The sequence below is a fragment of the Chelonia mydas genome, chromosome 1 (genome assembly GCF_015237465.2).
Source record: "Chelonia mydas isolate rCheMyd1 chromosome 1, rCheMyd1.pri.v2, whole genome shotgun sequence".
NCBI classification, from domain to species: Eukaryota; Metazoa; Chordata; order Testudines; family Cheloniidae; genus Chelonia; species Chelonia mydas.
This window is the reverse complement of record NC_057849.1, coordinates 258,059,891-258,082,879: the sequence shown is the minus strand read 5'-3', so window position 1 is coordinate 258,082,879 and position 22,989 is coordinate 258,059,891. Positions and strand designations below refer to the sequence as shown.

Sequence of the window (22,989 nt, the reverse complement as noted above, 5' to 3'; positions counted from 1 at the left end):
AATTTATTTTCTGCACAGAAAATACATTCTTCCCGAGCAGTGCTGCAGTTCTGCCTTTTGCCCACCAGAGGCTACTGTGGCAGTAGAATAGACAGCAGCAGCTGACAGGCAGTAACAGCCAGCAGCTGGATGCATTCATAACAGCACCCTTGACTGCGGAGCCAGGTTAGGAAGCACAGGATATGAGGGGACAGACTGGAATACATGGGGCTGCTGGGGGCCACAGACTGTGGTTCAGAAGGGCTGGGGGGGACAGGAGCTAGTGGGGTGACAAGCATTGCACCAGGGGCTGAATGGGAGGGGGCTGCAGGGCCACATGGGGACAGGGTGGAGGGAGGTGCAGGGACACATGGGAACAGGGGCAGATGTGCCTGACTGAATGGGAGAGGCTAGGGGTCAGCTCCCCAACAGTTCCCCTCCCCCATAAAAAAACTGTTCCATACTTCTCCCACCCACACAAACAACCCTCCAGGTTCACGCCCATGCTCTTTTCCCTCTTCCTCAGCTCCTCCCTTTCCAGATTCCCGCAGTCCTTTGCACTACTTCGGAGGGGTGCAGGAAATATATTTCTTTATTGTAGTTTAAATGAATTATTACCCAAAGTTATGTATTAATTTGCCTAGTGAGGAATCTATTTGTAAAAAAAAAATAAAAATCCTGAATTATGTTTGTCTGTATTATTACAGACATTACTTTCTGACAGGTATTTTGAAATAAATTACCAACATAATTGAATCTGGCATGACTATATTGTGTTATTTTGACACGTAAAATATGCAGAGTTTTGCAGAATTTTAAAACCGCAACTCCTAGCCACCGGCCCCAGAGCTCTAAGGCACCACTGGTGGTGGGGGGGACCGCACAACTGCCATGAGCTGCAGCGGCGTTGGATGCCGGACCCTCCACTTCCCATTTTGTCACAGTTATTTTTAGCAAAAGTCATGGATAGGTCCCGGGCATCCGTGAATTTCTGTTTATTGCCCATGACCTGTCCAAGACTTTTACTAAAAATATCCATGACAAAATCTTAGGCTTATTTATAAATGGTGCTGCATTGATGGCTGGGAGCACTGAGTGCCTCTGTGTGCCTACAGAAGAGATAAAGCATGGAAAATAGCAATGCAAGCATCTGCCACGCATCATACCCCTCCGGCACAACCTTTTATTGGAGGGGCCAACCATAATGGATGAGAACAGAGATCAGTCTCTCTGCCCCATTCCATTCTTGGCAGAGGGTGCCGACTTATCAATTAGTACCAGCTGTGGTGGTGTTTTTTGTGATATGGCCACTGTTGAATTGAGACCCACAAACGCATTTCCTACAGGACACTCAGCAGACTTTGCACACTGACCATTTTTGGTTATTACCAACATGGGCCTGACTAGATCAAATGTGATCTAGAGCTGAAAGGCTTGACAGACTCTAATATGACATGATTAGCCGCTAACTCACTTTCCTTCCCCATCCCTAATTCACCTTCCTCTCTCCTTTGCTGCCCCGACTTAACTGTCTTGTTTCTTATTCAAAACTCTCCAGACTGATCATCTCTCTCTGCCATCCCAATACCTCTATTTCCTCTTGTGAGGTAGAAATGTTTTATTCCATACCGTTGGGAGAAGGACGTGAGCAAGAGCCTGGGGAGATGGAGAAAAGGGCCACACCCTTCCACAAAATAGTGATGGAGCAAAACTAACAGACAAGTGTAACAAAACAACTGTGCCTCAGTTACAGGTCCTAACAACGGTGCATTGAGAGACCTATGTAAGGCAAGGCCTGGAATAGCAAGGGGTGCTGCAGATCTCAATCAAGGTGCACTAGCAAAGCTCTGTGGGGCCAGGATTGGGATAGCTGGTGCTGTAGGGCAGCAGGAAGATACACTTGTAGTCTGTGTGGGGTTGGGACTGGAATAGCAAGGGGAGCTGTATATAAAGCTTGAGGTACATTAACAGAGCTGTGTGGAGAGCTCAGGACTGGGATAGCAGCAGTTAAGGACTCCGGTACTCACCTGGCAGGTGGAAACTGGAATAGTACATGCCCCCACTAAGCATGCTTCTAGCCTTCATCATCCCCCATTAAAAAAACAAAAATATTCAGATCACAAATATTTATGAAGAAAAAAATTCCAGCGAAACGGGATAATTACTAAGTGAGAGAGCATAATATTGATCTGAAAACCCCAACTACAGAAAAATAACATGCTAATAAAGCCTAGGGACACTAGTCCCAATCCTACTCCCACGTGTGTTCCCCAAGACAGTACAGTATCTAATAATTCAGAAACACTCCCGCTGCATACTGCTGGGTAGAACTTAGTGTTTGCATCAAAGCGATTGCACTGACTGTGGTTTTGACTGGCAGCTGCTGAGATGCTTGGTTTTCCTTAAAGCTTTTTTTAAACACCTCAAGCCTTCTCTTTTCATCTTGCTTTGGCAAGTTTCAGGCATTAGCAGAGCCCCTTGTTTTCCACAATTCTTCAACTACTCATTTTGCTGCACAATCCACTGTTGAATAACTGCGCAGGAGAAACTATGATTATCACTGGAAAGGTCATGATTTACTGGATGTGATTATCCAATTTGTATGCATGTATCATTTCTGTATCTGGAGTTAGGAATATTGACTATGTAACAATTACAACTGTGGTTATATTTGGAGATGCCCACCAGACAGTGAGCAATCAGCCTTAATAGGCTGCTAGGAAAAAGACAATGAGTCTTCAAAGATGTGAATTATCACCCAAAATTGGGCCAGCTAGTAAGCTTAGGGAGGACTAATGACCCATCAGAGTTTGGCAGAAAGTAGCATGTTTATTATACTGATAGCTAAGCTCAAAAGAAGGGGGGTCACACTCACACTCTCACACTCCCAGGACAGGCACAGCACTGGAGATGTCAGGATTCTTCAAGGTAAGTGTCCCATAGCTCAGCGATGGATGGTGCGATGAAGGTAAGTCTTCCCGAGGCACGATGGAATGCAACGTGGCGAAACACTGGCCAGGCAGTCCGGGCGAAGGGCCTTCATGGGACGTACAAGCTTGTGAGTGCACTCCTGAGCACACGGTCCCTTCTCCTTTTAAGGACCTGCTCCTCAGGGCCTGTGACTAGAGATGACTTGGCCATATCTTGTTGGTCACACTCCTCCTCGGACAGTGTCCACGCAGTGTCGTGCATTGGGTGTGTGAGCGCTGCCTAATCAGAGTGCCAGACACTTTGTCTACCTGGGACCTCTTCTGATCTTTCAGTTGTTCAACCAGCCCATTCATCCCACAGGCATTCCAGGAGGGAGAGGGAGGGGGAAAGCCACTTCACAGTTATTCGAAGAGGGAGAGGAGACAAAAGGGGGTGGGGGGAAAGGTGTAACAGACCTTTTGAATATACAGGTTATACAGAGCATACAGATCACTGCTTCTCCTACAACATGGATCCCTCATCTTTTGGGAGTTCCTTCCTGTGGACATTGAAAATAAACCTGGTTTCATGGTTGTTTTGACACTACAAAGTCAGGTGATAATGTCACCTGGTAAAAAGTACCACCTTGGACACTGTTGGTACTTTTACACTGGAAACAAAGGCTTCCCACCTTATGTAAATTCTATATAAGGCTTGGGAGTAAGGCAAACAGGACTCTTCTCCATTGCCTTCCTGCCCAAGAAGAAAGACAGCTGAAAGTACCCGAGGAGACAAAGGAACTGGGCTGAGAGGAAGGCACGGGATGAGTCTAGACTGAGGCTGTGTCTACACTGCCACTTTCAGCGCTAAAACTTTTGTTGTTCAGGGGTGTGAAAAAACACCCCCTTGAGTGACAAATATTTTAGCACTGAAAAGCGCCAGGATACACAGCGCTTTATCGCCGGGAGCGCTACCACTGCTCATTCAGGGTGGGGGTTTTTTTTTTATCACAGGCAGAGCTCTTCCCCAGCGATAAAGCGTGTCTACACTGCCCATGTCACAGCACTGCCGTGGCCGTGCTGTAATGTGGGTAGTGTAGACATACCCTAAGACAGGAGTCTAGTCTGTAAAGAGAAATAACTGGAACTCTATGCTACAGAAACTCTGCAACTTGTCTACAACAACATTTAGAGTGAGAAATTACATTTTGTAACCTGTTTCTTGAGTGTATTAAGCCTAGTTTGCGTGTTTTGTTTTATTTGCTCATTAATCTGCTTTGTTCTGTTTGCTAACCCTTATAATCACTTACACTCTACCTTTTATAGTTAATAAACTTGTTTTTGTTTATTATAAAACCCAGGTTGTGCAACTTATAACTGGGGTGGGGGGCAAGAAGGTGTGCATATCTTCCTCCACATTGAGGGAGGGGGTGAATTTATGAGCTTACGTTGTATAGAGATTTCTCTACAGCGCAAGACAATATTATCTTGCGTGTACTTTCCAGAGGGAAGCTGCACTTGACTGTTGGGCAATTTCCTAGCTGAATCTCCCCATAGAGAGCTGCTTGCAGACGCTGTGCGATTCTACAGCTGGTACGCCCTACCTGTGTGCGTACTGCCAGAGGCAAGAGATCCTGATTCAGCAAAACAGGGAAAGGGGGACCAGGCTAGTGGAGCAGGTGGGCTCAGTGAAATCCCAGTACATCACAGGCATCCCGGAAGGGTGTCCAACCTGTCACACTCTCCTGCTTTGATGACAAAATAAAACTACCTCGACAAGGGGCATAGATCTTTTTGCAGCAAAGTTATATCGACAGTGTCAGTGCAGACACTTCGCTTGATTACGTCACTGTAAATGGCCTCCAAGAGGTATACCACAATGCCTATCCTGACTGCTCTGGTCAGCAGTTTGAACTCCATTGCCCTGCACCCAGGAAGGCTTCTACCCCTCCCCCTTTAAAGGACTGGGAATTTTTGAAATTCCACTTCCTGTTTGCTTGGCATGGAGTGCTCACATCGCATCTTCCCAGCTGGCCATGAAGGATCCATGCAGCAAACACTCTCCTGCTTGGAGCACACCAGAGTTGTTGGATCTGCTGGCACTGTGGAGAGAGGAGGCTGTGCAGTCTCAGCTCTGGTCCAGCTGTAGGAACTTTGATACCTACGGTTGGATTTCTTGGGCATGTTGGATAAGAGCTATGATGGGACACACATCAGTGCCATGCAGAGATAAAGGAGCTGAGGCAGGTGTACCAGAAGGCAAAGGAGTCAAACCGTCACTCTGGTGCTGTGCCAAAGACCTGCTGCTTCTATAAGGAGCTGGATGCCGTCCTCAGCGGTGACCCAACCTCCACCGCCAAAGCCCTATGGATACTTCAGTGGGGCTGGAGACAGTGGACAAGAGACTCAACCTCAAGGACAAAGTTGTAGACAACAAGGTTGAGTTGGAGGACAATGTGGAGCACATGGCAGGGTCACCTAGTGGCGTGGCAAGTCAGGACCCCGTTTCCACTCCAGAGGAGTCTAGCCAGTCCCAGCAGTCCATTTTTGGTGTGCATGATACAGGAGAGGAGAGCTCTGGTAAATGATCTTTTTGAGTTGATGCTGCTTGGTTATAAGAGGCAGAGCTGTCCTTTGCTTTGTATATTCTAGAAGTGGGTGAAGGGATAGAAATGTACAAGACTAGCTGTGTTTGTGTGCACTTCACATTCCCCTGTGCAGCTAAGCAATGTAGTGGAACAGTGTGTTAAAGGACACCAAGATTTCAAGGGAATCCTTCAGAGAGATCTCAAGGAAACTTTCCTGGAGGTACTCACCAATCCTCTGCCAAAGTTTCCTTGGCAGAGCTGCTTTGTTCCTTCCCCCGTTGTAGGAAACTTTCCTGCTCCAATCGGCAATCACTTATGCAGAGACCAAAGTTGCACACAGGCGTGCAGCATAAGAACCCAGTCTGAAGTCTCATGTACACAGGAGATGTACCTTTGCATCCTTGCTTATCCTCAGGAGTGAGATATCATCTTCGATGACCGCCTGTGGAAAATGGTGGCAGAATTTACAATATTGCCCCTACTGGCCTGCAGTAATCCCCTTAAAAAGACACCAAGATCCTTTGCCCCATCTTGAGTGCTCTCCCCCATTCCCCCCAACCCCAGGCCGAACTCACCATGTTTAGGGCATTCACCGAGCTGTGTGCTTGCCAAGGAACAGTGAGAAACTGATTCATATTTTTTAAAAGATGCATTTTACTATAATGATTTAATGTTGTGCATGCACTAACAATCATGCTTCTGTTTATTGTTTCTTGTTCTTCTGCAGATGTGGCTGTCAGGGGAACACCCTACACACCAGCAGAAGGCCTCCGCCAGATAAGGAAGCAACCAAGGAGGAGCAAGGCAGACATGTTTTGAGAGATGCTCCAATCCTCAGAGGCTGAAAAACAAGAATGCGGGGTGTGGAGAAAGACTTTACAAGAAAATTATAAAATAGACAGGCAGAACAGAAGGAGAGCCAGGAGCGAATTTTAATGGGCCAGAAGTGAATGACAGAAGTGATGGAGGAGGAAACGGAGATGTTAAAGTCCCTAATCACACTGCAGGCTGAATTAATGTGTGCTCGGCCCCCCCCTTGCAGTCGATACAGAACTGCTTTCCATGCCCTCTCCAAATTCCTCCCACACATTCCTTGTAACTTTCCGGCCCATCTCAGTACCCCATTCACTCCACCCCTTTGGACAGCTTCCAAAAGGATAGCTGGACTTACACACAGCTATAAGAGCCTACACTGCCCTTCATTGTTATCTCCCTTCCCACTAAGCCTTTTGTGTGTGTTGTTAATTGGTATTTAATAAAAACATACTCTCTAAAAGATAACCAATCTTTATTTGTCTCCTATACACAGTGGTTGCTGCTGGAATTAATACACTGTGGCAATCTGATCACTTCTGTGTACAAATCACAGTCAGGAATCATCAAAATTTTCATGCAAGGCAGCAAGTTAATAAAGCATGGCAGAGTGGTGTATAGAAAGACACATTACTGGAGCTCATTGTCAAAATGGTGCCTCAAAGAGTCCTTGATTCTAATAGCCCCCCCCTCCATTGTGGCCCTCTAATAGCGCTGGTATCTGGCTGCTCAAAATCAGCCACCAGGCACTCCACCCCCACGCTCCATCCCAGGGGAAACTTTTCACCTTTAGGCTCACAAATATTATGGAGCGCACAGCAGGCTGCTATGACCATGGGAATATTTTCCTCACTTTTGTCTAACCTGCCCTAAAGGCAGCGCCAGAGTGCTTTTAATCTGCCAAAGGCACATTCTACAGTCATTCTGCACCTGCTCTGCCTATTGTTGAAGCACTCCTTTTGGCTGTCCAGGTTTCCCAGGTAAGACTTCATAAGCCATGGAAGTATGGTGTATGCTGGGTCTCCCAGGATCACTATGGACATTTCAACACCCCCCATTGGAATCTTCTGGTCTGGAAAGAAAGTTCCTGCTTGCAGCTTTCTGTACAGGCCAGTGTTTCTGAAGATGCATGTGTCATGCACCTTCCCGGACCACCTCACATTGATGTCAGTGAAATGCCCATGGTGATCCACAAGCACCTTCAATAACATACAGAGGTACCCATTTTTATTGATGTACTCCATCCCAAGATGGTCCAGGGCCAAAATTGGGATATGTGTGCTATCTATTGCTCCGCCGCAGTTAGGGATTCCCATTGCTGCAAAACCATCCACTATTTCACACACATTGCCAAGAGTCACAGTCCTCAGTAGCAGGATGCGATTAACGACTCTGCACACTCGTGTTAACGCAGCCCCAATGGTCGACTTCCTGACTCCAAACTGATTTGTGACTGATCAGTAGCTGTCTGGAGTTGCCAGCTTCCACATAGCAATCACCAGCAAGAAGGCAGCTCTCATTTTGGTGTCCTTGCACCACAGTGCTGGGGTGAACCACACACAGTTCCAGGAAGGTGACTTTCTGTATCTGAAAATTCTGCAGCCACTACTTGTCATCCCAGACTTGCATAACAATGCGATCTCATTTCTCAGTTCTTGTTTCCCAAGCCAAAAAGCAATGGTCCACCATGTGTAGCTGCTCTGTGAATGCCAAAAGTGATCTGGTGTTTCTTTTCACACAGTATGTCAGGCACCCCTGATTCCTGTTCAGACTGGGTGCTCATAATATATTGCATGGCCAGCCATGACATGTTCATAACAGTGACCACAACAGTAGAGAGCAGTGCAGGATCCATCTGTTCAGACAGAGATGGTGGGCACACAGTAAACGGGTCGTTGAAAAATGCCGTGAAATGCAGTTAGAAGCCCATGGAATGATGCGGTAGAAAAAAATGCATCGTGGGATGTTGAGCCCGCTCCCATAATGCCCTGCAATCCATTCCACCTTCCCACAACTCCTAGCTGCAGAAGGTGGCGAGTAGCACAGTGGGATAGCTACCTCCAGTGCACTGCTCTGTCAGTGCTAAAGCACCAGCTGTGAATGCGCTCTTCCAACAGAAGGAGCGTTGCGCGAACATACAGAAGTGATGTAATTATACCGGTTTTTGATTGTCAGCATAACTTGCATTTGACAATACTCTGTAGTGTAGACAAGGTCCAATTATCACAGCTCCAAGCTATGCCACTTTATACTGGCTAAGAATCTGGTCCGAAGTTTCTAGCTGTTGTAGCTGTGAGGAAAACATTCCAGATGTAAATCTTTTACCACCTGAGTATGCAAACAGCCCGATATAAATGCTCCAGGAGAGGTGGGAACTGTTATCTCTATAGTAGGGTTAACATCAAAGCCTAACAATGACACTTGAAATGATAACTGTTAACGATTTCCCAGTTGATCATTTTAGCAGAAACATTCAGCTAATGTAGATATTCATCATACTTGGATGGAATGGCAGATATTGGGTCGGGGGAAATGGGAAGGCTAGTGGTTGTCAAGAGTTCCTGGGGAAGGAGAACTAGGAGTTGAAGCCCCTCCATAGTTTCCGGTCACCTATGTCCCAACCTACAAAGGGAAGGAAAAAATAAGATGCAGTCTCTCTTCAGTGTGAAAAGCTTCCAACAGCTGCCTGCATGTTAAAAACATAAACTGACCCTCACACCTTCTTGGATACCAAATATCCACCACTGCACTGCCAAACGTCTCGCTCTCTGCTGAAAACTACACTGCAAATAGGCCTGATCAGTAGCAAACACTGTGGCATGTTGAAAAGTTATGGCAGCATAAATAAAATAAACTGAATTTACCAGCAAAATAAATCATACAAAGGGACACTGCACTGGTTGTATGATTGTATTGGATTAAATGTGAAAACAAAGCTTCCATTTTACCTGAATCTGCCATAGAATTCAGTACCAGAGTAGCACAGACAGAAGGGGACCAAGGGCAATTTAAGCAAGCTGCTGAGGGACAATGGGGAAAGCTCTTTCATGCACTGCACACGGCATAGTAACAGCACACGATCCAAGTTTCTAAAATTAAATTGGCTTTTTATTAAAACAACTATTTACAGAGATGCTGAAACTGCAGCTAGCATTCCAGCCATGTGCACCCAGACTGACCTCCGGATACCTCCGCCTGCAACCTCTGCTCCTCCCTCCAACTTCCATGCAAGGTTGCTACAAAAGCTGATATTTATTGACATCATTACAAAATATTTATATTAACAACTATGTGTTTGATTATGTCCCTTTCCCCCACCCTTTGTATATTGTTCATCTTAGACAATAAGCTGTCTGGGGCAGGAACTGCATCTGCATAGCACAATGGGACCCTGATCCCAGTTAGGGCTTACAGATGCTCCTGTAATAAAAAAACATAATAATAAACAACAGAGATAGGATACTGGGCTAGATGGGTCAATGGTCTGCTCTGGCATGGCATAAAGGTGGGACAAAATGACCATCACCGGCCATTCAATGGTCGGGTGTGGGCAGCAGCTGGGGTAGCCGAAGAGCTGGACCAATGACCACCTGACCTGCTAAACCAGGAAGCAGGATGGGGAGATTAGAGGGGCCTGTAGTTTGCTCCCCTGCGCTCTAGCGATTGCACAATGTGTCCCCCAGGAGGGCACCGAGGTCCCCTCCTCATGGCTGGGTCAGTCCCAGCCCTGGCTTGGCTCCCCAGGGGGCTGTCCCGCCACATCCTGCCAGGCCTAGGTGACGCGTAGGGAGGCCTGTGGGGTCAAGTTCCCTCCCCGCCATTTCTGCTTGGCCCGCCGGGGGGAGGGAGGGGGCTCTGTGCTGTGCCTGCCCCCGGCCCGTTCCTGGCAGCCGGGGCTGGGCAGCGAGTGGAAGGGGCGGGACCCTGCCGGCGAGAGGCCGGTTGAGGAGGCCGCGGCTTCCGTCCCCCACCCGGGCCTGGCTGCCGGGGCGGGGCCGAGCGAGCCCGAGCCCTTCTCCCCCCAGCACGTTTCCGGCTCCCTGGGCCCCGGGCCGAGCGGAACCCCGCGCCGGGCCCTCTCCGGCACCAGCGCCACGAGTCGGCAGCGCGGCCAAGCCAGAGCGCGCCCGGCGCGGGGCTGGCCAGGGACGTGACGTCGCTGCCCCGCGAGCCTGGGCGGGATCAGGGGAGTCCCTGCAACGGGGGGGGCGGGGGTAGGGGAATGGCGCAGCCTGCAACAACCCGCCCGCCCCACCGCAGAGCTAGACCCGATTCGCTCCTCGCTCGGGGATTGGGGGAGCCCTGGTCACCTGATATAGATTCCATATGTCAATCAACCCCTTCGGCCCGCCCGGGAAAGGCGATTGGCCAGCCCACCGGAAGTCACCTGGCCGGTAACTAGGGGGCTGCCGCGGCGCGGGACGATCTGCTGGCGCCGGTGTTGCGGTTGCCACGTGCGCGCTGCACCCGGGAGAGGTGGGTGCACGGGGGGGGCTCAAAGGGGCCGCAGGGCAGGTGCCTGGAGAGGAACCAGGTTGGTCCTCCGGGAGCCGTCTACGTATCCCGCCAAGCTTTGCGGCACCATAGGGTCCACTTCCCCGCTCCCCCCGGTTCGCTCGCTGGTGGGCCACGCGCGGGCCCGTTAGCCCCCAGGGGCGGTGAGGGCGCTGCGCGAGCCCTACCGTCGCGCGCGGGGAGGAGGGGGCTGCGCGGGGGGGGGGGGGCGAGCGCAGCCCGCGCGGACGCTGCGCCACGCCGCTCTCCGGGCCCAGGGCGAGTCTGGCCGCGCGGCTGAAGCCAGTGCCAGGGGCGGGGAGCGGGCGCGCGGGAGCAGCGCGCGGTGACCGGCCCGGGCGGGAGGCCGCTGCTCGCTGCCTAAGGGGGAAAGGCCTCGGGACCGCGATGGGCCTTTGTGCGATCCGGGTTTGCCCTGATCCCCCGGGGGTACCCCGGATTCCCCAGCTGAGGGGCCGCCGTGTGTCCGATTAAAACCCTTGCGTTGGGCTCTGCTAGGAGTAACTCAGGGGTAGACAAAAAGAAAAGGGGGACTTGTGGCACCTTAGAGACTAACCAGTTTATTTGAGCATAAGCTTTCGTGAGCTACAGCTCACTTCATCGGATGTAGCTCACGAAAGCTTATGCTCAAATAAATGTGTTAGTCTCTAAAGTGCCACAAGTCCTCCTTTTCTTTTTGCGGATACAGACTAACGCGGCTGCTACTCTGAAACCTGTCATTAATCAGGAGTAGACAATTATTTTTTCTCAAGGTCCAAATTTCTTCATCAAGGTATAGTCAAGATACAGAGAAGAAAATAATAAATCCCCAATAATGATAAATAAATAAAAATATTTTGGAGGGCCATTCAAAGGTGACTGGTAGTCTGGATGTGTCCCTTGGTCTGTTTGTTGATTACCCCTGGAGGAACTAATCCAAACTGATTTTCCTATCCCCCTTCCATGCTACTCAGTTTTTGTCCAAGTCCCTTTCTACAAATGTGGAAAAAAGCCCAGAACTGTTAACTACCTAACATTGGGGCACATGCGCATCTGGCATATTGTAATTAAGGATCAATTTGTGTTAACAACAGTATCTAATTTAGGGATTTGTAATGTGCCCATCACCTTAATGGCTATTACAAACTCCTTTTTTAAAAAAAGCAAATGATTTTCCTTTGTTTGTTCCTATATGTGGGGGATTGTATTTTTAGTGGGGAGGGATTAGACAGTGTGGGTTCAAAGGGTTGCTCCTGAGTTTGTATGAATAAATGCCATTTCTTCCCCCGAACCCACAACTGAAGATCACTTTTTTGTGACAATGTGCAGGTGGCATCTTTGACAGTGGCCTAACCTGTCCTTTAGGCAGGTAGTGGAGTGGTGCAGAATCTTCTGCATGAGCTAAGAACCAAAGTTCCCTTCAGTCATGCTCTCTCAGGAGCCCTTCCTTTCACTTCCAGCAGGGGGGACACATCCTCACTTACGCTTGAGCTTGTCTTGTGGATGTGCTCTCAGCAATTATGTTGATCCCTTTCTCAGCTGTCTTATTGGGTAGTGCTTAGAAGCCCAGTTGCTAGGCACTGTGCATGCATATAAAGAAGAGATAATCTTTGTCCCAAAGAACTCATGATTATAAAGGATTGAGCTGGAGACTTGAATGGAAAAATAGAAAGTTACCATTTGGGGTTTACTGGGTAGGACAGCTAGCAAAGTGAATCTAAAAGATCATTTTGCTGCATAGCTGAATCATTTGAGTATTTTATTGAACCTGCCAGATTTTATAGACATTCCATGCGAATGAAGTGTCTACGCTGCAGGGACTGAACGATTTCCCAGACACCTCACCCAACCGTTATGAGCTGTTAGAGGCCCACCCCTGATCTGAAAGGGTCCTTCTGTTTTTAGGGTTTATCTACAGTACAGAGCCTTGGCCTGCATAGGGGGTTCTCCTGGCATAGCTCCACCACCTCCCCAAGCAACATTAGTTATGCCAACAGAAGCATGCTTCTGTCAGCATAGTTGCTTGCATACTGGGGGATTTACCGGCATAGCTATATCGGCTAGTTGTGTGTGATTTTTATTTCCCCCCACTCCTAGCCAACATAGCTATGCTGGCAAAACTTTGTAGTGTAGACCAGACTTTATTGGCCCTCTGCTCTCTTTCTACAGGGACACTTGCTACTAGCTGCCATGTTTGTTCTAGTGGAGATGGTGGATACGGTACGGATTCCTCCGTGGCAGTTTGAAATGAAGCTCAATGACTCCATTGCTGAAGAACTAAATAAGAAGTTAGCTAACAAGGTAAAGCTTAGAGCACTGAACATGTGAACCAGACTTTTATGTAGCTGTGGGTGACAGCGTAAGTAGCAAAAAATTAAATTCAGACTGGTTTGGATATGAGGACCATTACAAAGACTGAAAACTACCTAAGGGACCATCTACAAAGGGTAATGATCAAAAATATTGAGTTGGAGAAGGTGATGGCTCTGGCATTACTTAATGTGATCTCAAATTATGTAGAACAAGGAGGGTAAAGAGCACAGTAATGATATTCCGAGGGAATACGAACTGAGAAGGATGCCAAGTGGGGCAGAGAAATAATGAAGGGAACTTAGAGTAGTTGGCAGGAGTAGGAAGTAGCAATAGGACACTCAGCCTGGAAAAATGCAAATTTACACCTCTTGGCTGGAGAAATGCCTTGAAGGCAGTAATGTTGAAAGAAACCATGGGGTGATAGGTTTCAGAGTAGCAGCCATGTTAGTCTGTATCCGCAAAAAGAAAAGGAGGACTTGTGGCACCTTAGAGACTAAGGTGCCACAAGTCCTCCTTTTCTTTTCATGGGGTGATAGTATCTCACTGCTGTGCACTAAGCACTTGAAATGTGATCTGGCAACAAAAAAGCTGATGAGATTTGGTACAGCATATAAAAAGGCATCATAACACAGACCAGAGAGATCACGACCCCTCATATATAGAAATACTGGGACTATGATTAGATTGCAACATTCAGTTCTACACAGGTAACTGATAAACTGGAGGGAGTTCAGAGAAGAGCAACAAGAATGACCACGTGCTATGAAGAGTGACTTATGTGGAAAGATTATTAAACACATCTCAGTTGGCCACCAGTGACTTGAGATGGGTTGATGTCTACAAGTGTTTGAACAGCAAAGAAAGAGAGGGAATGTTCAGGGTCTTTAGTTTTATCCTGCTAATTTCCCAACCCACAAAACAGAACTGAACAACAGAAAAGATTTCTGATAGGCTGAGGAGCAATCTCCTAAAGGAATGGCAGAAGCCCCATTGTCGGGACACTTAATACACTATAGGGAGTCATCTTCCACTGACTGGGATGAATGGGCAAGTTGGGACCTATTAGGTCTCTTCTGTTTGTAATTTGGATCGTGAGGCAGTCCCAGGCCCATGGGGTATACTGACATCTTCAGTATTTTCATTATTCTGAAAAAACCTATGCTCCCTCTGACCTGAGTATCAACTGATGGGCCTAGAGTTAATGATGGGTGTACCCTGATGGAGGGGAAAGGCTTTCTTCACCTGCGCTAACAATCTTCGTGGCTTCTGAATGAAGCATGTCTCTTACAGAAAGGGATTCAAGGGCATGGCTACCCAGCAAGGGGCGTTTCTGGCCTTTGGAAGAGCTAGTTCTGGAAATGCTGTATTTCTCATCCAGGTGGTGGTGTTTATCTAAGCCACTCATAGGGCTCACTTCTCCCATTTTCCCATCTTTGGCAACAACCTAAAAGGCTCAGGTTGCAGCAGTGCTGTTTCTGGAGTAGGTCAACACGTGCCCTCCGATACCTCTGAGAGAGCCAGAGGGGTCCCTAGAAGGTAATGATGGGTGCGCACTGTCTTTTCCTCACAAGAGCTGAGGCTTGCACCTCTACAGTGCTCTGATCTGATGCACATGGATCTCTTGTCCAGTTCCTCCTATGGCAGCTCATCTGGTTGGCCATTTGCATGAGCTTCCTGCTTAAAAACTTGTGTTTGAGAGTGGTGTGGGGCAGAGATTTGCGGGGATTTACAACTCCAGGGATTTATTGCTCATTGGCTTTTCTCTGAACAGGTTGTGTATAATGTTGGCCTCTGCATCTGTCTGTATGACATCACAAAGCTGGAAGACTCGTACATATTTCCTGGGGATGGTGCATCGCACACTAAAGGTCTGCTACTGCTTTTCCTAAGCTGTGTGGGTCTCAGGATTCTTTCAGGTCTCTAATTATACTAGGAAGGTTGCAGGAATGGTTCAAGCCTCACAACCTTAACTCTACCCAGGTAGAAGTCCCAAGAGGAACATCACCTGTCCCTGTCAAAAGCTGTTGTTTTCTGTATGCTCACCGCAACTTTAAATTGGCTCACCTGTTCATACACTCCAACAGACCTTCTCTATGCTCTGAGCAACACCATTGCTGTGGGAACTACTTGCTGCTGGTTGGACAACAATGTGTAGGGAGGCATCCAACTCCGTTGCCTCCTCTTGTGATTTGCCTGAGGGACTCCTCACGGTGGGGATCCAAGGGGGCGAAGTGAAGGTTATGTTGTGTGGGAAGTATGGCCTTAATTGCATTTCCTGGCTTTCTTATGTTTGAGGGTTTTTTCTTGTAGTGCTAACAGTTGTTCAGGGGGTCCTTAGCACCACACTTCCTTGTTCTGCAACATTTGCATTTTGAGAACTTAAACTCTCCCATACTGGAAGGGCAAGAGGTTGAGCACCTGCAACCTCAATTCTGTATTAAAGGCTTTTTTTGCCTGTGAATAGTTAAGCCAATTCACCTGTGTTCCAGAATAGCCACTGGAGTGGGCTTTACCCCCACCCTTCCACTGGACAGAGAAAACTATTTCAGTATCTGTCCCTGAGTATTGGGTAGCCTGCAGTAGAAACTGTATACGACTCTTGGGCATGTGTTAAGCTGTAGAATTTATCATGCTTCTGAGCACCACTCACCACCACTATCCTGCTGCCTGCATCTCAGCCACTCCTTAAGGTAAATAACATCTATTACAGAAAGCATCTGCAGTGCCCCTCTGACACCCATAGTGTCCCAGTAGCCAGGCGGGTTCCTAATCGGTAACAAAGGGTTGAGACATCAAAATGTTTGTGGTGAGAAAAGTGACACTGTCTAAAATTGGCCTTTCCAGATGTGTGTCCACCTCTGTTCCCATCACCACAGTCTTATCCGTTTAACTTACACTGGAGAAAGACTTGGTTTGGTTAGTATCAGCCCTGCAGAAGAGCAAAGCTGGGTTACGTTCTGCTTTGCCAATCATCGGAATACCCAGCCAGGGTTTTGGATTCCAGGAGCTTTATTGTGGGGGGTGACCTAAGAAGCAGAAAGAGAATCCGTCTGAGCAGGTAATCCCCACCCTAGCCGCTTTTCTTGTATATTATACCTCTGACCATCCCTTCCTCTAGTTTTTTAATTCATAAGGTTGTTGGGACAAGCACCTGTCTCTTTGTGTTGAGTGTCTATCATACTTACAGTGCTCCCACAATCTAATATATTGTAATAAATATTGGTATAGAGATTGCTGGGGGAGCCTATCTGAAATTCTGTGATAACTTGAATTCTCTCTGTTGGTTGTAACTACTTTGGAGCAACTTCTCCCATCCCTTCCTGGGCTGGAGAAACACCTTTTATAGAAATAAGTAAATAAATAAAAGGCAGCTTCAAGGATAATATTTTGAAGTTTACTTCTGGAATCAAAGTGGGAATTTGTCTAAAATTGAGCGTCACGAACATCTCTCCTATGTAGCATTGCTGTGCATTGTCATACAACTATTGCCTTCCACCTCCGTGGCAGCTGCTTTTCAGTGGTTAAGTGCGTTATTTAGGCAGTGTGGGCTAGTGGCTTAGGCACGGGACTGGGCCTCAGGAGACTTGGGTTCTATTCCTAGCTCTGTCACTGGCCTGCTTGGGCAAGTCACTTCCAAGCTCTGTGCCTCAGTTTCCCCTTCTGTAAAGTGGGGTTAATGATACTGACCTTTGGGAAGTGCACTGAGATCTACTGATAGGAGCTTGGTGGTATTATTTATTTGCGCTGTAGTAATGCCCAACAGGAGGAGCAGGACCCCATTGTACTAGGCAGAAAGAAGTAGTCTCTGCTCTGAGAAGTTTCCAGTCCAATACAAAAAATAACAAGCAAGTGTGGCAAACAGTAGGCTGGTGAGTGTTACAGTAACAAGGTTGTGCAATTACTTAGACCAGTTATATGCACACCACATGATTCCTGAGAACTTAAAAGTATTGTGGGAGTTTGATTGTGCTCCTGATATCGTTGGCATGGGGATGAAAGCTGCTGAAGAAATATCAGATACAAGATTTGGAGGGTGTGGGGTAGATTTTTTTTATTTTTAAATGGCTGTCACCCAGAGGAAATTAAGTATGTGACTCTCTCAGACCTAGCATCTTTGCTTCTTTCCAGTGCATTTCCGGTATGTGGTATTCCATCCCTTTCTGGACGAGATTCTGATTGGGGAGATTAAAGGCTGCAGTCAGGATGGAGTTCATGGTAAATTGCAACTTCTAATACTAGGGATACCATAGCTGTTGGGCATTGTGTTGAATCCAGCACCTAGGCTATGAGATTGGTTTGAGATACAGAGATGTTCAACCCCAAGTCATTATTTCTATTTGGCTTGGGTCAATAGTAACTAAGGCTATGTCTACACTTGCAGAGTTTTTTCGCTGACAGTATTGTTGGTGATAGAAGAGTGCTAAAAGAAAAGTGTTGGTTTGTGTTCACATTGCTTTCCACAGGCATCAGAGTGTGTTTACATATGCAGCACTTGCATTGCAGATGAGAGGAGTGCACTGTGGTAGCTGTCCCACTATGCACTGCTTCGGGACATAAAGCAAATCATTGTTGTGGAAGGAGTGGATGTGTGTGTATGACAGCTGTCAGAAGCAACCAGTCCTGGGGGAGGGGGAGACCCCGACCTCATGCATTACAGCGCTGAAACTTGCTGCGCTCAGGGGTGTGTTTTTTCACACCCCTGAGCGAGAACATTGCAGCGCTGTAAATTGCCAGTGTAGACAAGCCCTTAGTTAAATTGCTAGTTTCAGACTTGGGGCAGGCTGTGGGCCCTCTTGCTTGCGAGTTTTGCCCAGACCCACAAACCTCCTTTATTCAGTCCCGTAGGTGCACGTTTCAGAAGAGCTTGGATCCACTAGATTGTGCAGGTGGATAAGCTCATCGGTAGATGGAGGCATAGGTTTGCTTTGTCAATTCATTTAGCATGGCTTCTGAGAGTCATTTGGTTAAAGGGGTATATTATAACCATAAATCACATTGGTCGGAATTCTCTTGCTTTTTGTGATTATGTGCAGCATCTGTGACCCCTCCCTGCATCGAAAGTTAGTGAAAATTTTGTTTACTTTGTGGATTTGACAGTAACTAGTTTATGGTCAGGGTGTCACTCTCCTTTCTTGTTGTGAGGAACCTTTTCACAGCAACTGAGAGAGAGAAACACTTAAAAGAACAGAAGAGTGGGACTGTAGAGCTATAGATCTGCTAGGGGGACTTAAGCAGGCACAACAACTGATACGCTGTACTTCACACTGAAAAAAAAAAAAAAAAGACCATGTTATACCGCTTTAATATACTCTGTCACTGATGGCAAGATCCTTTTCTTCCTAATTTGATTCTTTGCTTTGCAGTTTCTCTTGGTTTCTTCGATGACATTGTCATCCCTCCAGAGTCCCTGCAGCAGCCAGCTAAGTTGTATCCTCTAACCGTCTGTCACATTGACTTCTTTTTTTTAAATAAAGGAGGGAAGTGGCTACAGTTCTTTCTTGTCACCTGAAACCTTGCATGCCCCATACTGTACTATAAAGAGGCTCAGGGGCAGCAGCTAGAGTATCATGCTTAGTCCAGAGTCCCATGCAGTCAGCTGTCCAAGTTAGACAGCTAATCCCTTTCGGGTCACACCAAGTGGGTCTTGTAGGGTTACTCTGCTACCTGTTAGAAATGAATGGCAAGGTCACCTGAACAGCTGAGGGTTTTTTCTACAGCAGAGACATTCTCCAGTCTTGTAACTTGCGTCCATCAGTGGCCAATTCTTCTGCCCTACATGATGCACTTGGCCAATTGGGTACATGGTGGGAGAATTCTTTTTTTGACTCCATCCCAGGTGATATCTTATGCCTTGAAGCTTGTGCACTGATTATCCTTTTTGCTGCTGTAAAGCTAAGATAAAAGGGCGTGGGTTTTAGAGCTGCTTGGAGAAGTGTGGTGCAGTTTGAGAAACGTGTGAAGAGGGTGAATCCTGGGATTCGAACCACAATCCTCCTGCTCTGAGGGCTCTCGGTCTATTGAGTGAGAGAAAACCACTGGATTCTCATGATGTGTTTTACTGCCTTGACTTGAGCTGGCCAGCGATGAAGCAGAGCAGGTCTGGGTGTGGGAGTACGAGACAGAAGAAGGGGCTCATGACCTGTATATGGACACGGGGGAGGAGATCCGCTTCCGGATAGTGGATGAGAGCTTCGTTGACACATCCCCTACAGGTCCAAGCTCCACAGAGGCCTCCACCTCTGGTGCCACAGAGGAGGTGCAGAAGAAGGAGGCACCCTACACTCTGGTGGTAACTATGTATAATTCCTACAGCACCATAGATGTGCATGGCATTTTAAAGAGACAGTGCCTCTTCCCCAAGTAGCGTACCGTCTAAATTAGAGATAACATGGTGAAGGATGACAAAGGTGGAGGATGAGGTTACTGAGATCAGCTTTATTAAATATGTATCTGGTGTCTTTGTCAGTGTAATAAACATTGGGATGAAGTTCTGAGGAGGGGGCTGAAGGCAATGAGTGAGGTTGCCTGGTGCACAGGGAATAGCAGTGCACCTAGTGCTGCACAATAGCCTTGTGCCAAACAAGTTCTTCCCCCAAAGAACGTCTGATCTAAAGGCTTGTGCACGGCGGAAAGGCAAGACTCTAAATTAGTGCTGGTGCTCCTTTAAACTGCACCTTCCCAGTGATGGAGTGGGGTATTTGTGTGTGGGCCAGTGGGTACTCTGCCTTCAAGTGACGCTCTGGCCAACATCTGAAATAGTATTGATCAGGTCTGGAGGATGCTGGACTTCTGAGGGTCATTGTGAGACAGAGAGGAAAGGAGGATTCCAGTAGATAACTCAGATATTCCCCCCGCCCCCCCCCCCCACACACACAGTTGACTGCTAAGTTGGATCAAACATTCACTCCTATCTACTTGCCTCTGAATCTTTTTAAATTCTCATCTCATTCTTTTTCCTTCTCTCTGGACAGGGATCCATCAGTGAACCTGGCCTGGGCCTCCTCTCATGGTGGACAAACAGTTAGCAGCAGTTAGAACTTGCTCTGCATGGACCCTACAGGATGGATGCTTTCAAGGATTGCAGGAGCCAGCTGGTGCCCTGCTCCCCTCCAGGCAGCGGACAAGAAAGCAGGGCTTCCATGTTCCTGTAATTGCTCCCCACCAAGTCGAGCTGGCAACTGCCAAGAAATACCTCCGTTAGAACTGTACAAGTAAAACTACAGACACAAGGGCTGCCCTGTTACATGAGCCCAGCAGCCACAAACCCACCTGGGACTTTGACATCCTGGAAAGCAGAGCAAAATTGGGTTCAAATGCCAAAGAAAGTCTCTGCGGTCTTGAAAAAGAGCAGTCTAAGTTGTTACAGTGGCAGGACAGGTGGTGCTGGCTTGAGACATGTAATGAGAAGTGTAAGCAAAGGCCTGTCTCTCCTTTAGTGGAAGTGTTCATATCTCCTTGGCACAAAACAAGGAGGTGCTGCTGTCTTAACATGAGAGAAAACTGTAAAGTATGGGAAAGGGATATGCTGGCTCTTAAGCCATTGTAAACCCTGGTGATGAAAGGATGGGGAAGGCTTTGAGAGCTGGGGCAAGGATGGGAATCCAGCCCATAGAGGAGGATTCACTTCACTGTACAAGGGAGCTGGAGTTCCATTACATGAATTGCTATGATGATGGAAGGGTGTCAGCTTACTAGGAAGCAATTTAGCTGCTGTTTCTAATCCTTTGCTGTCCTCTGAAAACGAGCACCTGCTACGGTGCTGAAGTGAGATGCTGTAATACGGTGGATGGGCTGTGGTCTTATGCAAAACAAGCTCAGGCTTGGCTGAAATGTTCACTTAATTTTAGAAGCAAGGCCATATGGCTGAGTAAAGCTGTATTTCCAATCCCTTAGGGGGTGGGAAGGCTGGTTTTAATATTAGATGAATAAATGTTATTACTGGCTGTACACAACCCAGCTTCCTGTCTATCAGGAAAAGACAAACTCAGGTTCCTGCAGTTTGGGATGCTTACTCCATCTTAATGCAGATACTTTCTGGCTTCTACTCTGAGGAGCAGTATTAAACATGCAGGAACCAAACTCAATTACTTTTGCTGACAGCAGTGAAAGGAAAGCAGGGAACAAAAAGTTAGTGGGAGTCTGTGCAGGGCTGTGATGTGTTTTGCATGATTAAATACCAGCCATTTTGGGGGGCTAGAATTTCATTGGATGGTGGTTTTGCTGACCTCAACCATGAAAGCAAAGCTTAAGTCACTGGAACCATTCCTACAATATAATTACAGCCCCTTACTTCTAAGCTTGGCTACTGCTGGTTCATAGATTAATCAAAAGGAAGTCTAGAATTCATCTTCTCACCCCCATCTGAACCCATAAAGTCCCCTCTGTGCTGTCACCAGCTTCTCTAATGAAGTATAGCAACACTGACCAAACATTGTTCTGTCAGTGTGATTCTAACAGGGCTGCTAATGGGAAAGAAAGGTATGGCATTTTACAGAATGTTATAACTTGGAGCACAGTTTTGAGCATGTTCTAGGAATAGGCTTCAAGGAGAAGAGGATGCTTTTCACACAGACTCATCTCTTTGGCTATGTGAAAACTATGGATTCCAAGCAGCTGAAGTCTGACCAATAAAAACTACTGCAGGTGTCTGTCTCATACATTAGTTATTGCACTGCGGCTTCTATCCACACATGAGCATGAACAACTAGCAAGTTACAGCCCTGGCAGTGCCTTCTTAGCTATTCTACCCCCCTGAGTTCTGATGCTAGATTGAAGCTTGCATTAGTGCAGTGAGAAAAAAATGGAAGAGTTCTTGAATTTTCAGTATTTTGGAACATAGATTCCCAGACTGGTCTTCTTTCCCCTCAGCTTTGTATATCTGCTGTTCCTTTCAAGCGCAGCAATAAATTAAGGGGGTAGTTGGAACTACACAGCTGAGAGTTGCTTCCCCCTAATCCTTGCTGCGGCTGGGGCCCTTCTGTTCCCAGTAAGTGAATTTCAGACCCCATTCTCAAACAAACAAGAAGTCTTCCACTTAGCAGCACCTGTGTATCTTTACTCTGCTTCTAAAGTGTTCTGTTTGTATATGCTGACTACCTGAAACTTCATTCCCTGAAACATACTACTTCTCCTCTACAGTTCTAGGTACTCATGCTCACACTATCTGAAAACCTTTCACCTGCTTAAACACAAGTGATCTCTGGACCTGTTCACCCAATGAGTGAAGAATCAATTAGTTAAGATTTGCATATAAGTAAGGGAGTGAGTGGCAAGGTCCATTATTCTTGTCTCTTCTGGGTGAGTGTGCTGTACTAGTCTAGGTCCCAGGAAAGAGCTCTCCTCCTCTCAAGCCTCCCCCATTTATGTCATCAGTGTGGTAGACTATAGCTGGTGTAGGAAGTCAGATGGAGAGATGAGTTCTTACTCAAAGACCTCTTTGGAATTGGCTTGATCAGTGGGGCAGGGGGAAGGTGTGGTAGTGCAGAGATGTGTTCGTGGAGATTGGAACTGCTGAACAGCAAGATTTCTGCCTGTAACAGCTTTTTGCAGGGTAGATGAATTTATTCCTCAGAGAGAAGTGCAATAGACAGTCAGGGAGGTCACACAGATGGATGACAATGTGCAGCTGCCTGCTTATTCTCCATCCTATCATTTGGCCAGTCACAGATGGAAATGGGCTTTTAGGACACACTCTGACATTCACAAGTGCAAAAGGAGACCAAGGCTGTGTACTGACAATTGGAGTGCAGATGCCCTTGAGAGTAGAGGATGGTGTAGTGAAGGCAAGTTGACAGCTTTTCTGGAGTCACACAGCCCCACCTTCGTTCCACCTCTTGCATGCAGAAAGTGGGTGGTGATCAGAAATATCACTACAGCATTTCAGAGCAGCAATA

At 47.2% G+C, this 22,989-nt stretch overlaps 1 protein-coding gene and 1 long non-coding RNA gene across 2 annotated transcripts; one reads left to right on the top strand and one right to left on the bottom strand.

Moving 5' to 3' along the window:
* Positions 1–6,749: 6,749 nt before the first annotated feature.
* Positions 6,750–10,532, bottom strand: LOC114019614. Its single transcript, XR_006289997.1, has 2 exons — positions 9,001–10,532; positions 6,750–8,911 (listed from the first exon to the last, which is right to left on the bottom strand). It is a non-coding gene; the product is annotated as an uncharacterized LOC114019614 (long non-coding RNA).
* Positions 10,533–10,610: 78 nt separating this feature from the next.
* POLR3H (RNA polymerase III subunit H) lies at positions 10,611–21,753 on the top strand. The gene is made up of 7 exons (XM_037882561.2): positions 10,611–10,765; positions 12,953–13,084; positions 14,868–14,964; positions 17,225–17,311; positions 18,460–18,523; positions 19,178–19,385; positions 20,068–21,753. The coding sequence occupies exons 2-7, from the start codon at positions 12,974–12,976 to the stop codon at positions 20,119–20,121; spliced, it is 621 nt and encodes a 206-aa protein (XP_037738489.1). The 5' UTR covers positions 10,611–10,765; positions 12,953–12,973; the 3' UTR covers positions 20,122–21,753.
* Positions 21,754–22,989: the final 1,236 nt, after the last annotated feature.

Coding starts and splice junctions, on each gene's coding strand:
- POLR3H (XM_037882561.2), top strand. CDS start 12,974: ATGTTTGTTCTAGTGGAGATGGTGGATACGGTACGGATTCCTCCGTGG. Junction 13,085..14,867: donor ATAAGAAGTTAGCTAACAAG/GTAAAGCTTAGA, acceptor TTCTCTGAACAG/GTTGTGTATAATGTTGGCCT. Junction 19,386..20,067: donor AGGCACCCTACACTCTGGTG/GTAACTATGTAT, acceptor CTCTCTGGACAG/GGATCCATCAGTGAACCTGG.